The sequence below is a fragment of the Anolis sagrei genome, chromosome 6 (genome assembly GCF_037176765.1).
Source record: "Anolis sagrei isolate rAnoSag1 chromosome 6, rAnoSag1.mat, whole genome shotgun sequence".
In the NCBI taxonomy this organism is placed as follows: Eukaryota; Metazoa; Chordata; class Lepidosauria; order Squamata; family Dactyloidae; genus Anolis; species Anolis sagrei.
Window position 1 is genome coordinate 23,482,371 of NC_090026.1, and position 15,093 is coordinate 23,497,463.

General features: G+C 44.9%; 1 protein-coding gene across 2 annotated transcripts; it reads right to left on the minus strand.

Annotated features, from left to right (window-relative positions):
• Window positions 1-1,017: 1,017 nt before the first annotated feature.
• Window positions 1,018-14,840, minus strand: LOC132777990 (zinc finger and SCAN domain-containing protein 31-like). 2 transcript variants are annotated; one of them, XM_067469929.1, is made up of 4 exons: window positions 14,600-14,840; window positions 5,611-6,656; window positions 4,590-4,791; window positions 1,018-2,608 (listed from the first exon to the last, which is right to left on the minus strand). In XM_067469929.1, the coding sequence occupies exons 2-4, from the start codon at window positions 6,475-6,477 to the stop codon at window positions 1,962-1,964; spliced, it is 1,716 nt and encodes a 571-aa protein (XP_067326030.1). In that variant the 5' UTR covers window positions 6,478-6,656; window positions 14,600-14,840; the 3' UTR covers window positions 1,018-1,961. The 2 variants fall into 2 exon arrangements, with proteins under 2 accessions (XP_067326030.1, XP_060636559.2); XM_060780576.2 differs by having other exon boundaries at window positions 14,596-14,840.
• Window positions 14,841-15,093: the final 253 nt, after the last annotated feature.

Sequence of the window (15,093 nt, forward strand, 5' to 3'; positions counted from 1 at the left end):
TCTGTTGGTCATGGGGGTTCTGTGTGGGAAGTTTGGCCCAATTCTATCATTGGTGGGGTTCAGAATGCTCTTTGATTGTACGTGAACTATAAAGCCCATAACTACAACTCCCAAATGTCAAGGTCTGTTTTCCCCAAACTCCACCAGTGTTCATAGTTGGGCATATTGAATATTCATGCCAGGTTTGGTCAAGATCCATCATTGTTTTGAGTCCACAGTGCTCTCTGGATGTAGGTGAACTACAACTCCAAAACTCAAGGTCAATGCCCACCACACTCTTCCAGTATTTTCTGTTTGTCATGGAAGTTCTGTGTGCCATGTTTGGTTCAGTTCCATCGTTGGTAGAGTTCAGAATGTTCTTTGATTGTAGGTGAACTATAAATCCTGGCAACTACAACTCCCAAATAACAAAATCCACCCCCACCCCCCGCCAACCCCATCAGTATTCAGATTTGGGCGTCTTGGACTTTTGTGCCAAATTTTGTCCAGTGAATTAAAATACATCCCTGTGCATCAGATATTGACATAACAGTAGCAAAATTACAGTTATGATGAAAATAATGTTACGGTTGGGGGTCACCACAACTTGAGGAACTGTATTAAGGGGTCATGGCATTAGGAAGGTTGAGAACCACTGCCTTAGAGAGCCTTGAGGGTTCTGAATGGAAACATTGCTGTCAAGAGTTTCGTTCCCTCTGACCTTCCAGTTTACTCAAGAGTGGTTTGCATAGATGCAACTTTTGCATAGATGCTGGGATTTCTGGGAGTTGTAGGCCAAAACACCTGGGGACCCACAGATTGAGAACCACTGGACTACAGCTTGAAGAAGTTACTTTTGGACTGCAACTCCCAAAATCCCAACCACTCAAGTGGGAGTTGTAGTCCAATAAAGTCACTTCCCACAAATTATGTCCTGCTTGAGCATCAACTATTAAGACATTTGTCCACGTCTTGGCTTGCGCAAGCAATCAAATGTCTGAGGTGTACAAAGAAACAACTTGGGAGAGAAGTCATCTGTTGTGTGAAATTTTAAAAAAACTCTTTACTAGTGTCTTGATCCATATGGGTGAAAGGAGTTACAGTGCGCAAAGGGCAGGGAGTAGGCAGCCAGGCAAAAGTTGGAAGGCCTTGGGGCTCAGTCAATAATCCTTTTGAATGCTAGGTGCCAATTTCTAGCACAGACGTGTTGGCAAAGCTCCTATTGAACTACGAAGTTCAACCACACTTCTTGATCCACAGTGTTACTGCCACCCACTCTTCCCCTTCCACACTCCAATTTGCATATTTCTATAGCAATGCAGCCCTTGGTTGTCCACTCGGTTGTTTTATCAAAGCTGTGATTTCCAAAATATTTTTTTTCTCAAAAAAGCATGAGAGCAGCTTTCCCAAGAGGGATCTCCATCGTTCCGTAGAGTCACACACTCCTTTCTCCGTCAATACAGACTGGTCAATCATTTCTAAAAATACATTGCTTTTGTTTCACTAAAAAGATACTGTTTGGGGTCAGGGAATACAGGCTGTGTTATGCAACAATAAACCTGCCTAGAGGACTAGAAGATCTATCTCCTTTTCTATTACAAAAGAGGAAAGAGACAAAGAGAGAGAAAGAGAGAAAGAGAGAGACATCCAACTGGTGCTATCACAATGTTATCGGTTCAGTGTTGTTCAAGAAAGTCAACTCAAGTGGGACTTGGCTTCTTCTTTGAGTAGGCCATTCTACCTTCTGCAGTGGATTTCCAGACACAACCTAAAATGGAACCTGGAATCTGCCACGTTGTCCAACTCGCTTCACACATAAAATAGGATTTATTCTATCTAAGCCTTCCCCAGCAGATCACTTCTCTGCTGATCTTCAGCTGAAAGGACATCTTTCATCCGGCCCATTATGGCACCAATCTTGGTCATCACGCTTTGGCCCCGGTTGAATACTGGGGGCTAGGAAACGTCGGAGAATGTCTCAACTAAGTTGTGTGGGTTCTCCGGTGTCGGACCAGGTGTGAGTTCTGCCCAAATTTCTTCCCACACTCGGGACACTTATAGGGTCTTTCTCCCGTGTGAGTGATCTGGTGTCGGATGAGATCGGAGCTCCATCGGAATTTCTTCCCACACTGGCTGCACCCATAGGGGCGATCCCTTGCGTGGGACAACCGGTGCCTGGTCAGCTCAGAGCTCTGGTAAAAACTCCGGCTGCACTGGGAACACCGGAAGGGTCTTTCCGAGGCGTGGGTCCTCTGGTGCCGCGTCAGCTGGGAGGTGTGACTGAAACGCTTGCCGCACTGGGGACACTGATGGGGTTTTTCCCCAGTGTGGATCCTCTGGTGGGTGAGCAGGTGGGAGTTACGGCTAAATGTTTTCCCGCATTCTGAACACCGGTGAAGGGTCTTCCCTTGTGGGTGGAGGCTACCGATGGGGTTGGAGAGTGCAGCTGGGCTCTCTCCTGTCTCGCCACATCTCTGTCTCACCACCTGGCTCTGACATTGCTGACCTGCATGCTCGCCATGATTCTCAGCTAACGGGTTTTCCTGGGAATTCACAGGCAGGATTCCAAGGGGCATAGAACCATTCTGCAGAGGGTTCTCCTCTCGGCTTCCATTGACCATCAGAGGACCTGCAGTGGATTGAAAATGAAGAGTGCTTAAGGACAAAATACAGGTAAACATAATATACTTTCAACAATGTACTTGGACAGAGGTGCTGAGTGGAGGATGGGAGAAGTCAATAGGACAGTGGCATGATGGAACTTTCATGGAACACTCCTGTGACCATCTCTGGCCATTTGTATTAACGCAGGACACAGCTACAGATACTATCTGGCAACCATTCCTCTGTCTAGAACAGGGATCCACAAACTTTTTAAACAGAGGGCCAGGTCACAGTCCCTCAAACTGTTGGGAGGGCCGGATTATAATTTGAAAAAAAAAAATGAATGAATTCCTATGCACACTGCACATATTATTTGTAGTGCAAAAACACTTAAAAACAATACTATAATTAAAATGATGAATAATTTTAACAAATATAAATTTATTAGTATTTCAGTGGGAAGTGTGGACCTGTTTTTGGCTGATGTGATAGGATTGTTGTTATTGTGTGCTTTCAAGTCGTTTCAGACTTAGGTTGACCCTGTGCGAGGGCTGGGTAAATGACCTTGGAGGGCCTTATCCGACCCCCGGGCCTTAGTTTGAGGACCCCTGGTCTAGAGAGTTGCATAAGGAAGTGCTGGTATGTCCTTAGACAACACTGAAAAAAGTCATTCCATTAGTGCAGAGTTTCTCAAACTGTGCTCCTCCAGATGTTTTGGACTTCAGCTCCCACAATTCCAAACAGCTGGTAAGATGGCTGGGATTTTTGGGAGCTAAAGTCCATAATAATAATAATAATAATAATAATAATAACAACAACAACAACAACAACAACAACAACTTTATTCTTATATCCCACACTATCTCCCTGAAGAGACTCGGAGTGGCTTACGTCGGGACCAAGCCCAATATAGACAAAATTACAAAGTAAACACTATTAAAAACACTTAACTGATAAACAGCATAATTAAAACAATTAAAATCAGAAAAATAACAATATAATTAAAATATATCAACTGACAACAACAACCAGTAGCCAGGAAAAATTGGCATGTTCAGACTCGGGAGAACAGACAACTCCACATCTGTATGCTTGTCCATTGTGCCCTGCCTCAAGTACAGAGGAAGAATTGTTGGAGGCTACAGACAATGCCATTGCTGTTGCCTGTTTTTGATCAAAAGATATTTAGTCACCTGCGCTCCTTCTATTTTTATTGGTTTTACACTAATTTATGCAATGCTTTTGATACGAAATAAATAAAAAATATATACCTATAAGACTTTGAGTGACAATGGAACTAAGGTTGGGTTGTGCCAATTACTACCAGGGCCACCATGTAATTGTACGAACTGATGCCTGAATCTGTTTGTTGTGCTCTTCCAACTCATCTCTCGACTGTATGCCTAGAGTCATTTTAATGAAGCCAAATGTTTGAGAGCGTCTTTGGTGGAGAGAAATGCTTTATAACACAGTTTGTATTATAGCCCTATCTCACCTTCACCAAATCTTAGGTAGGACATTTGGATAAGCAGAGGAGCGGTGTGACTTTTGAAAATTTATTTCATTTTACTTGCAAATGGGTAAGGTTGTGCATTGGGGAAGGAGTGTTCTAAAAATCCAGTGGAATTATCCAGCTCCTCTTCACAACCATCCTCCAGGAATGATATTATATAATCAGGCAGCAGTTTTTAAAGGCATTCATGACCATAGCTGCAAAGCACATGGTGTGTAACCAAACCACAGACTGGCAACTATTTAACTCCATTTTAAATAAAGTCTGTTCAACCAAATATTTTCATGAGTCCCAGAACAATTTCCTGTAAACTTCTTAAAAATCAGAAATAAAAGGGAAAAAAGGCTCAATTTCTTGGTCCAGCCTCAAAGAAGACCACGCTGTGGATCAATAGGAATTTATGATTGATTTCCCTGAGGAAGACAAACATCCCCATACCAATGAATGCCTTGCAGCCCTATTCAATTAAAGAGCTTCCTTTCCAGTATCTCACCTGCTTCGTGAAGGACGTGAGGCTCTTGTTTAGGAATGCAGGGCATCTTGAGAAGCGGTCCTGGGGGAGGCTGGTGTAGTGTCACTTCTCCTGAGGATACGCATTCAGGATGGGGCATGAGTGGGACAGAAGGCTCCCATGGCACACTGGGCACAACCATCTCTTGAGGGCTGACCTGTTCAACTTTGACCCGTACTGTAACCTGGCAAGGAAAGACAACTGGATCTCATTCTGAAAAGCATGGAGAAGCAGGGATGGGATGCTTCCATCATGCATAATATTCAGTAGTTGGTGAACATTAAACTCTATGAGCTCTCTAAATGAAAGGATAGAAAAATCAATTAAGAGAAAATTTGGGGAGACAGGAGATCTGAAGAAGGAAGAGGACTTTGGATGTAAATACAGTTTACAGGATGTAAATTTCAGTTTAATGAACTGAAAGTCAATCTGAAAACAATTTAGAATAATTCCCTAATTTTTATCTAAGTAAAGGTAAAGGTTTCCCCTTGACATTGAGTCTAGTAGTCGTGTTTGACTCTGGGGGATGGTGCTCATCTCGATTTCTGGGCTGAAAAGCTGGCCTTGTCCGTAGAAGTCTCCAAGGTCATATGGTCGGCATGACTGCATGTAGCGCCGTTACCTTCCCGCCAAAGCAGTACCTATTGATCTACTCACATTTGCATGTTTTCAAAGTGTTAGGTTGGCAGAAGCTGGGCCTAACAGCAGGAGCTCATTCTGCTCCCCGGATTCGAACCGCCAACCTTTCAGTCAGCAAATTCAGCAGCCACCGGGGGCTCCTATCTACTATCTACCAAAACCACCATATCTGAATATGCATTAAGTTGATATTAATGTGCTAAAGTCATGATTCAATTGACTCTTCAACACTAGTTATTTAAACTGCAATCTAAATCATTAATATCAAGTCCTTCTGGAAAGTAATTATACCATGATTTTAATCTATTTGATTTAAATGAACTCAACCGTGGTTAGTACCTCCTATAGTGAAAGACACTCTCACCTGTTGCTCCCACATCCCCGCTTCTCGACGGCCCATCTGGTAGCCTTCCACCAAGGCCACTGCCTGAGCACATGTTTCTGGCCCTCGTTCCCATACCCAGCTCTGGATCTCCTGGGGCAAGATGGTCAAGAACTGTTCGAGGATCAGCAACTCCAAGATCTGCTCCTTGGTGCGACTCTCAGGCTTTAGCCAGCGTCGGCAGAGCTCCCGCAGTCTCCGGCAGGCCTCCCGGGGCCCCTCCGAGTCCTGGTAACGGAACTGACGGAAACGCTGGCGCTGCATCTCCACACTGGCGCCAGTCTCCCCTCGCAGGCTAGAGGATTTGGACTTTCGGTGCTCACTCCTACTGCTCCGGGCATCCAAGCCATTATGAGGTTGGTGGGCTTTTCCGCTGAGTGCAGGCATGAGACGGCTCATCCACTCACCTCTCGGCCACTGACAGGTTTCCGCCGCTCGCTCAAAGGATGACAAATAGGCCTCAATGTCATCGACGGGCGCCAGCTCAGGTAGCTGGAGGTTCCCCCAGCCAGGAGCCGGGGGCGGGACGGGGACAGGGACGGGCACAGGCGGTGGCACAACATCGGCAGGTGTCCGCAGGGATTGTACCATCTCCTGACACTGAACCTCCCACAATTGTGGTATTGGGTCACTCCTCACCTGAGGAGGAGTGGCCCACCGCAGCAGGTCGCTGATGGTGCCGGCCTGGACGACGAGGGGGGGTTTCCCTGGAGCGTCCCACTCCCACCCGGCCTCAGGGCATGGCGGTCCAGGGTCCTCCATTTTCACCCTGGGCGGCATTGTTTCTTCTAGAGGGTACAAAAAATGGAGGCCCAATGCTGGTGGAGGCACTTCTTGAGTGGCAGCCATTCTTCCCCCTCTCAGGGAAAGAAATTCAGGCTTCACAACCGTCTTGTCAGGAATAAGCGAAATGGCCCGTGGAGACTCAGACTGATTGAAAGATGCTCACAGTCAGCCAGACAGGGGGTGAGATGGCCCGAGAGAAGAGGTTGGATCACCTGCCAATCCTCCTGTCAACAAAAGGATTGCTGACACAGAAAGGAAAAAAAAAACAATGAGATTTATGCTCTTTCCAAAATTCCCCATGGTTCACAACTATCTATCCTATGGGGCTTGTGCAAGATCTTTGGTAGTTTGAGTGTTAAAATTGCGGCTTAAGAGATATTGCTTTTTTCTGAAATTTCAATTAGCATAGATGCAAAGCAGTGTGCACCAACTCAGTCAACTCCACACTGCTCAAGTCTGCAGTCCTCAATTTATTGTTTATTATTTATTATTGATTTACTGTATTTGTATACCGCCTTTCTCAGCCCGCAGGCAACTCAATGAAGAGAAGTTAGTTAGTATTGGAATAGTCTGGGGGTTTCCCTTTCCCCATGTCTTTTGTATGACAGTTGGGAATGCATCTTCTTCATCTCTTTTCTCTTTCTGTTCTCATTCAGATTGGTTGTTTAAAATGGATAGTTTTCTACTGCAAGCTTTCTGAATCTGCCTTCTGCCTTCTTGCACTTTACTATGGAGAGTATGTGCTGTGTGCTTTGAGATCTCTCTCTGCTTGTATGTCAGGAGAGATGTAGTGACTGAGTTTTTCCCTCTCTTGAAACCTTAGAAGGGCGTTAGAGTAGCTCAGACTCAGTTCTTGATTACCACAAATAAATGCAGTTATAGTAGAGTCTCACTTATCCAACCTTCACTCATTCAACATTATGTATTATCCAACACAGTCTGCCTCCCACTATGAATAATGACCAGGGTGGGAGAAATAAAGAACCCTTTTCTGTTCTGAAATATATAAAGACTTTCTGTATATAGTTCAGATTTCAATATTAATGTCAAAAATATGTAGTATGATTTTACATAGGATTTTTGCTACATTAGAACAGTAAAGACAAATATCACTTAAGTAAAATAAACATTAAATATTAAATAACCAGAAATATTAGTAAAGACAGTAATTACTACATAACGTTACTGTGTATTGAACTGCTTTCTCTATCCATTTTTTTGTAAAGCATGATGCTTTGGTGCTTAATTTGTAAAATAACGTAATTTGATGTTTAATAGGCTTTTTCACTTCACTTCACTTTATTTCTTAATTAGTTGCTCTCCACCAAGGTGCTCCGAGTGACTTACAATTTAAAATAGCATTTCACAATATAAAAACATTCAACATAAAAACATTCAACAGTGACTATTTGGCAAATTAGATCTGATTACTTAAATGCACAATCAAACAGCCATGTCTTGAGCGCTTTTACAAAAGGTTGCAACTCCGACATTGCTCTAACATATGGAGGCAATGAGTTCCCCAGAATTGGAGCATAGATCGAAAAAGCTCTACGCCTTGTAGTTTCTAGGCGTACCTCCCTAGGGCCTGATATGTATAGGAGATTTTTCTTAATCTCTCTTTATTACCCAACACTTTCGGTTGTCCAACGTTCTGCCGGCCCATTTATGTTGAATAAGTGAGACTCTACTGTATTTCTTATTATTGTAAATAAACCTTTTGTGATTTTTTTAAAGATTGGACTCTACATGTTTGCCTCCTAAGCTTTGAATTCTTTACAGCCACATCACACGGCACTTCATGCTCTGCTCGCTAATGAGCTGATGTTCAATTTTTGTATCCTGTTTGTTTTTGGGTGCTCTGCTTTATTTTAGGGTAGTTTTCCCTAACAGAAAGAGTTATGGGCCCAGTCTGCGTGCCGAGACTGTATGTGTGCTGAAAGAAAGAGCTTGAAAGAAAAAATAGGAAGGCTGAAAAGAGCAGAAAGACTTCTTTAAAAAGGTTTTTGAAGTTCATCCTAGTTGGGACGGGAGTTGTGGTACAAAAGATACTGAGTTTCAAAACAGTGAAGCTGAACTTAAATATACATAAATAAATAAATAAATGTTCTGAACTGAAGGAAATATAAGAGCCACACTGGATCAGATCAACATAGTCAATAATAATAATAATAATAATAATAATAATAATAAATGTATTTATACCCCGCCACAATCTCCCCGATGGGTACTCGGAGCGGCTTACATGAGGCCAAGCCCAGAAGCCTACAAGAAAAATCACAAAGTGACGTGAACTCTCCCCTGATAACAAACAGCAGTGTATGATATTCAGTGATACACTGCCTTTGTATAGAAAAATTCTGTCCAAAATGAAATTATGACTACAATATGTGGAGAATTACTTGCCACGCAGGACTCCAGTCACACAATTGCATTCCAAACCTGACTCCACTGTTTCCTGTTCTGAGTGTGATTCTATGACCAACCTCTGGCAGGAGATGATAACAGAGTCATGCTAAAGATTCTTAGTTCAATCTGAGGTCTCTTAGAGACGGATGAACATCTGGTCTTTGTAAGTTACCCAGCAGCTAACAGTGGTGATTTTTCATATACCAAGCAGCTTTTACTGCCTCAAGAATCTGATTAGCAAATTCCAGAATCTCACACAAGCAAGAAGAGCATTTGAATCAAGATTGAGCAAAGTGCATCCCCAGCCTTTGAGCTACCTGGAAGGGGACAGGTTGCCTAAAACTGATTTTTCTTCTCAAAGAGTTGGATGGTGGGTGCTTCATTCTGGAGGCAAGGCTTTGTAAGAGCTACCATTTAGGTCAGGTCACGTTCTGGAGAAAAGATGAGCTCATCCCTCAATGTTCCATAACTTGGAACTTTTCCTGGTTGACATTACTGTCCCTCAAAAGCCTTGGGTGCTGTTGAAAGTACTGTTTGCATGGACAGGCAATTAAAATATAAGATGTTTACATGGACATCTATAACAAAGAGTCTGGAAAAGTCACTTTCTGGACTACAATTGATAGAATTTTCAGCCTACAGGATGACTGGCCATGCTGACTGGCAGCCACTGGGGGCCCTTCCACACAACCCTATATCCAAGAATATCAAGGCAGAAAATCCCTCACTATCTGAGTGTGGATTCAGATAACCCTGTTCAAAGCAGATATTGAGATTTTCTGTCTTGATATTCTGGGATATAGGGCTGGGTGGAAGAGCCCTGAGAGTTGTTCAAGTAACTCTTCCAAACTAATTTTCTTTTTTCCCAAATCTGCTACTTTGGCACATTGGTTTATAATATACTAGCCATCCCACCACACATTGCTGTGGCCCAGTCTGTGTATATGTGTATATATGTGTGTGTGTGTGTGTTTGTGTATATGTGTATATATGTGTGTGAGAGAGAGTTTGTGTATATATGTGGTTTTGTGTTGTAATGTTGTTGTTTTTTGCTTTTTAAGTATCTTCTGCTGTGTTTTTCAGTGTTTTAACGAGTGATGATCACTCGTTGGCCTAATAGGCATATTGTGTCCAAATTTGGTGTCAATTCGTCCAGTGATTTTTGAGTTATATTAATCCCACAAATGAACATTACTTTTTTATTTATATAGATCACCAATCTAATGTCAACCAGGGTTGCAGTATAGGCATACCTCGTGCCCCTTCTACGCTGTCCTTATATCCCAGGATTGGATCCCAGGGCCCTTCCACACAGGCATATAACCCAGAATACCAAGGTAGAAGATCCCACAATATCTGCTTTGAAGTGGGTTATCTGAGTCCACACTGCCATATATTCCAGTTCAAAGAAGAAAATGTGGCATTTTATTCAGCTGTGTGGAAGGAGTCCCAGATTATCTGCTTGTCTCAGATTATATGGCAGTGGAGACTCAGGGCCCTTCCAGACAGCCCTATATTCCAGAATATCAAGGCAGAAAATCCCACATTATCTGATGTGGACTCAGATAACCCAGTTCAAAGCAGATATTGTGGAATTTTCTGCCTCGATATTCTGGGATATAGGGTCCTCAAAGCAGATTCATATAATCCAGTTCAAAGCTTAAGCGGCTGATGAGGGAAAGGAAGGGGCCTAAGGATGTTAGGAATTGTGGGAGTTGAAGACCAAAACGCTCAAAGGGCTCAAGTTTGCCCATGCCTGCTCTTGGACTGCTTTTGTAAGTAGTCACCCCATTTTCTCCACATTTTGATGTTGCCTTCTAGTCAGCTGGAACCTAGTTGACCCAGAAGACAAAAAGCCACAATCCAGGGCTTCTCCAGTGATGAATCCCACCCTTCTTCTGTGAACTGAAGTGTCCTTCCTCCCCATCACAGATCCCCACTTACCTCTCCTTCCAATGAGTCCTGACTTCCCAATAACTAGCCAAGACTTTGTTTCCCTTTTAAAGAAAATCCTGCTAGACTCATCCCAAAAGTTCTGCCTTCCTAAAGAGAACCCAGGACTCCTCTCTCTCTTTAGCTGACCACTTCTCTTTCTCTCACTCACTCATTCACTCACTCCTTATGTTTCGCCTTCATCTATGGCAGGCATCCTCAGTTGGAAACTAGGCAAGTGGGTTTTATATATCTGTGGAATGTCCAGGGTGGGAAAAAGAACTCTTGTCTGTTTGAGGCAAGTACGAATGTTGCAATTGGCTACCTTGATTAGCACTGAATAGCCTTGCAGCTTCAAAGCCTGACTGTTTCCTGCCTGGGGGAATTCCAGACAGGAAACAATCAGGGCAGCTAACACCTCCCAACAAAGTATTCCCCCTAAGCAGCAACCAACCAGTCTTTGAAGCTGCAAGAGCATTAAATGCTAATCAAGGTGGCCAATTGCAACATTCACACTTGCCTCAAGCAGACAAGAGTTCTTTCTCCCACCCTGGACATTCCACAGATATATAAACCTCACTTTATTAGTTTCAATCAGACCTCACAACCTCTGAGGATGCCTGCCATAGATACAGGTGAAACATGAGAGAATGCTCCTGGAACACAGCCATACAGCCTGGAAAACTCTCAGCAACCCAGTGATTCCAACCAGGCGGCCATGAAAGCCTTTGACAATACATTCTCACTGATCTCCTCCCCCAAAGAGTCCCGGATCCCAAGTAACTCTTGTTTTTGAGGCAACCCAATTGATCTCATCCCAAAGGCCGGAACTCTGCTGCCTCCTTAAGACTCCAATCCCTTTCTCTTTCGCTCTCAATACAGGGATTTGGTTCCCGGACCCCTGTGGATAACCACATCTGCGGATGCTCCAGTGCCACAATGGTGAGGCAAAGCCATGCCCATGAGATCAAAGGGCAAATTCTTTGTGGATTATTATTATTTTGGGAATAGATTTTCAAGCCTGAGATGTTGCCATCTGTGGAAGCAGGATTTATAAGAGCAGCCTCTCTTCTTCCAACCCTAGGGCCTCATCTATGTCGCCATATAATGTGGTTTGAAACTGCATTATCTGCTCAGTGCAGAGATGCTATGTTCCTTGGGTCAAGTGGGTCTCTTTGCTGCTTCCAAGACATTATTATTTTGGGAATAGATTTCCAAGCCTGGGATGTTTGCAATCTATGGAAGCGGGATCACTGGAAGGGTTATAAGAGATTCCAGACTCTCTTCCAACCTTAGGGCATCATCCGCATCACCATATAATGTGGTTTGAAACTGCATTATCTGCTGAGTGCAGAGATGCTACACTTCTTGGGTCGAGTGGATCTCTTTGCTGCTTCCAAGGTATTATTATTATTTTGGGAATATATTTCCAAGTTTGAGATGTTGCAATGTTTGGATGCAGGATTCTTGGAAGGGTTATAAAAACCATCTGTTCCAGACCCTCTTCCAACCCTAGGGCCTTATCTACATTGCCATGTAACGCAGTTTGAAACTGCATTATCTGTTCAGTGAAGATGCTAAGCTTCTTAAGTTGAATGGGTCTCTTTGCTGCTTCCAAGAGCATCCTTTGAAGGGTTATAAGCAGTTCCAGACTCTTTTCCGACCCTTGGGCCTCATCTACATCACCATATAATGCGGTTTGAAACTGCATTATCTGTTCAGTGCAGAGATGCTACGCTCCCTGGGTCGAGTGGTTCTCTCTGCTGCTTCCAAGGTGTTAGAATTAATTTGGGAATATATTTCCCAGCCTGAGATGTTTGCAATGTGTGGAAGTATGATTCCTGGGAGGGTTATAAGCGCTTCAAGACCCCCTTCCAACCCTAGAGCCTCATCTACATCACCATATAATGTGGTTTGAAACTACATTATGTGCTCAGTGCAGAGAGGCTATGCTCCTTGGGTCAAATGGGTCTCTTTGCTGCTTATAAGAGCATCCTTGGAAGGGTTATAAGGGGTTCCAAACTCTCTTCCAACCCTAAGGCCTCATCCACATCACCATGCAATGCGGTTTGAAACTGCATTATCTGCTCAGTGAAGAGATGCTACACTCCTTGGGTTGAGTGGGTCTCTTTGCTGCTCCTAAGGTGTTATTATTATTTTGGGAATAGATTTCCAAGCTTGAGATGTTGCAATATGTGGAAGCAGGATCCTTGGAAGGGTTATAAAAACCATTCAGAGTTCCAAACCCTCTTCCAACCCTAGGGCCTCATCTACATTGCCATGTAACGCAGTTTGAAACTGCATTATCTGCTCAGTGAAGATGCTACGATATTTGGGTTGAGTGGGTCTCTTTACTGCTTCCAAGAGCATCCTTGGAAGGGTTATAAGCAGTTCCAGACTCTCTTCTGACCCTTGGACCTAATCTACATCACCATATAATGCGGTTTGAAACTGCATTATCTGCTCAGTGCAGGTTTGGCTACACTCCTTGGGGTTGAGTGGGTCTTTTTGTTGCTTCTAAGAGCATCCTTGGAAGGATTATAAGCGGTTCCAGACTCTCTTCCAACCCTGGGGCCTCATCTACATCACCATATAATGCAGTTTGAAACTGTATTATCTGCTCAGTGCAGAGATGCCACACTCCTTGGGTTGAGTGGGTCTCTTTGCTGCTCCTAAGGTATTATTATTATTATTATTATTTTGGGAATAGATTTCCAAGGCTGAGATGTTGCAATGTGTGGAAGCAGGATCCTTGGAAGGGTTATAAAAACCATTCAGAGTTCCAAACCTTCTTCCAACCCTAGGGCCTCATCTACATCGCTATGTAATGCAGTTTGAAACTGGATGGGTTATAAGAGGTTTGAGGCTCTCCTCCAACCCCAGGGCCTCATCTACATTGCCATGTAATGCAGTTTGAAACTGCGTTATCTGCTCAGTGAAGATGGTAAGCTTCTTGGGTTGAATGGGCCTCTTTGCTGCTTGCAAGAGCATCCTTGGAAGGGTTATAAGCGGTTCCAGACTCTCTTCTGACCCTTGGGCCTCATCTACATCATCATATAATGCGGTTTGAAACTGCATTATCTGCTCAGTGCAGGTTCGGCTACACTCCTTGAGGTTGAGTGGGTCTTTTTGTTGCTTCTAAGAGCATCCTTGGAAGGATTATAAGTGGTTCCAGACTCTCTTCCATCCCTGGGGCCTCATCTACATCGCCATCTAAAGCAGTTTGAAACAGCATTATCTGCTCAGTGAAGAGATGCTACACTCCTTGGGTCGAGTGGGTCTCTTTGCTGCTTGCAAGAGCATCCTTGGAAGGGTTATAAGTGGTTCCAGACTCTCTTCCAACCTTAGGGCCTTATCTACATCACCATACAATGCGGTTTGAAACTGTACTATCTGTTCAGTGCAGAGATGCTACCCTCCTTGGGCCGAGTGGGTCTCTTTGCTGCTTCCAAGAGCATCCTCCTCTCCCTCCCTCCTCCATCATCTTCTTTCCCCTTGATCTCAAATAGCAGCATTCATTTTTTGGAATCCTTTTTTGTTTATCTTTTTTGGGGGGAGATCTATCTCTCTCTGTAGCTCTCTCTGTAGCTCTCTCTCTCTCTCTCTTTCTCTCTCTATCTATCCAAGGACTCTCTTGCAACTCTTGTTGGGAGGAGGGGGCTCCCTCCATGCTGGCAAGGCGCCCCTCTTCCCCGCGGGGTCTTCCCGGGCCAAAGGATTCCCTCCCCAACTCTTTCCCCTCCGCCTCCATTGTTCCCGCCCCGCCTGCAGGAGCCAGCCAGCCATCCAGCCCGGGCCCGGCGCCTCCTTCCTTGCCTGCCTGCCTGCCTCCCGCCCTACCTGCCTTGGGCTGCTCTTTTCAGGGCTCCGGCGCCGGAGGAGGAGGGCAAGGAGGAAGAAGAAGGGAAGATCCCGCCGGAGGAGGAGGCGGCGGCGGCGGCGTCTCCGCCTTGCTTCCCGCGGCGCCCATCCCGCCCTGCCTTGCCTTGCCCTGCCCTGGAGGTGGCCTCTCTCTCGCCCAGGTTGCTGGCTCCCGGGCTGCGCGCCGGAGAGGCTGGGGTTAGTCCCCCCTCCGCAGGGCAGGCACTGGCTGCGCTCCCTGTCACTCAGCGCCGAAAGGAAGGGGAAGCCGGCTTGGGACGGCCCCCTTGGCCCCGGAGGGGAGGGGAAGGGAAGGCAGGAGGGATGGATAGATGGAGGGATGAGTTGGGAGGGGGCAGCCCGGGCCAGGGAGGCTCCTCCTGCGCCTCCTCCTCCTCCTCCTCCTCCTCTCCCTCTATCCCCGCGCATGGCACAGGAGCAGCAGCCTCTCTCTTTGGAACTCCACCTCTCTCTTGG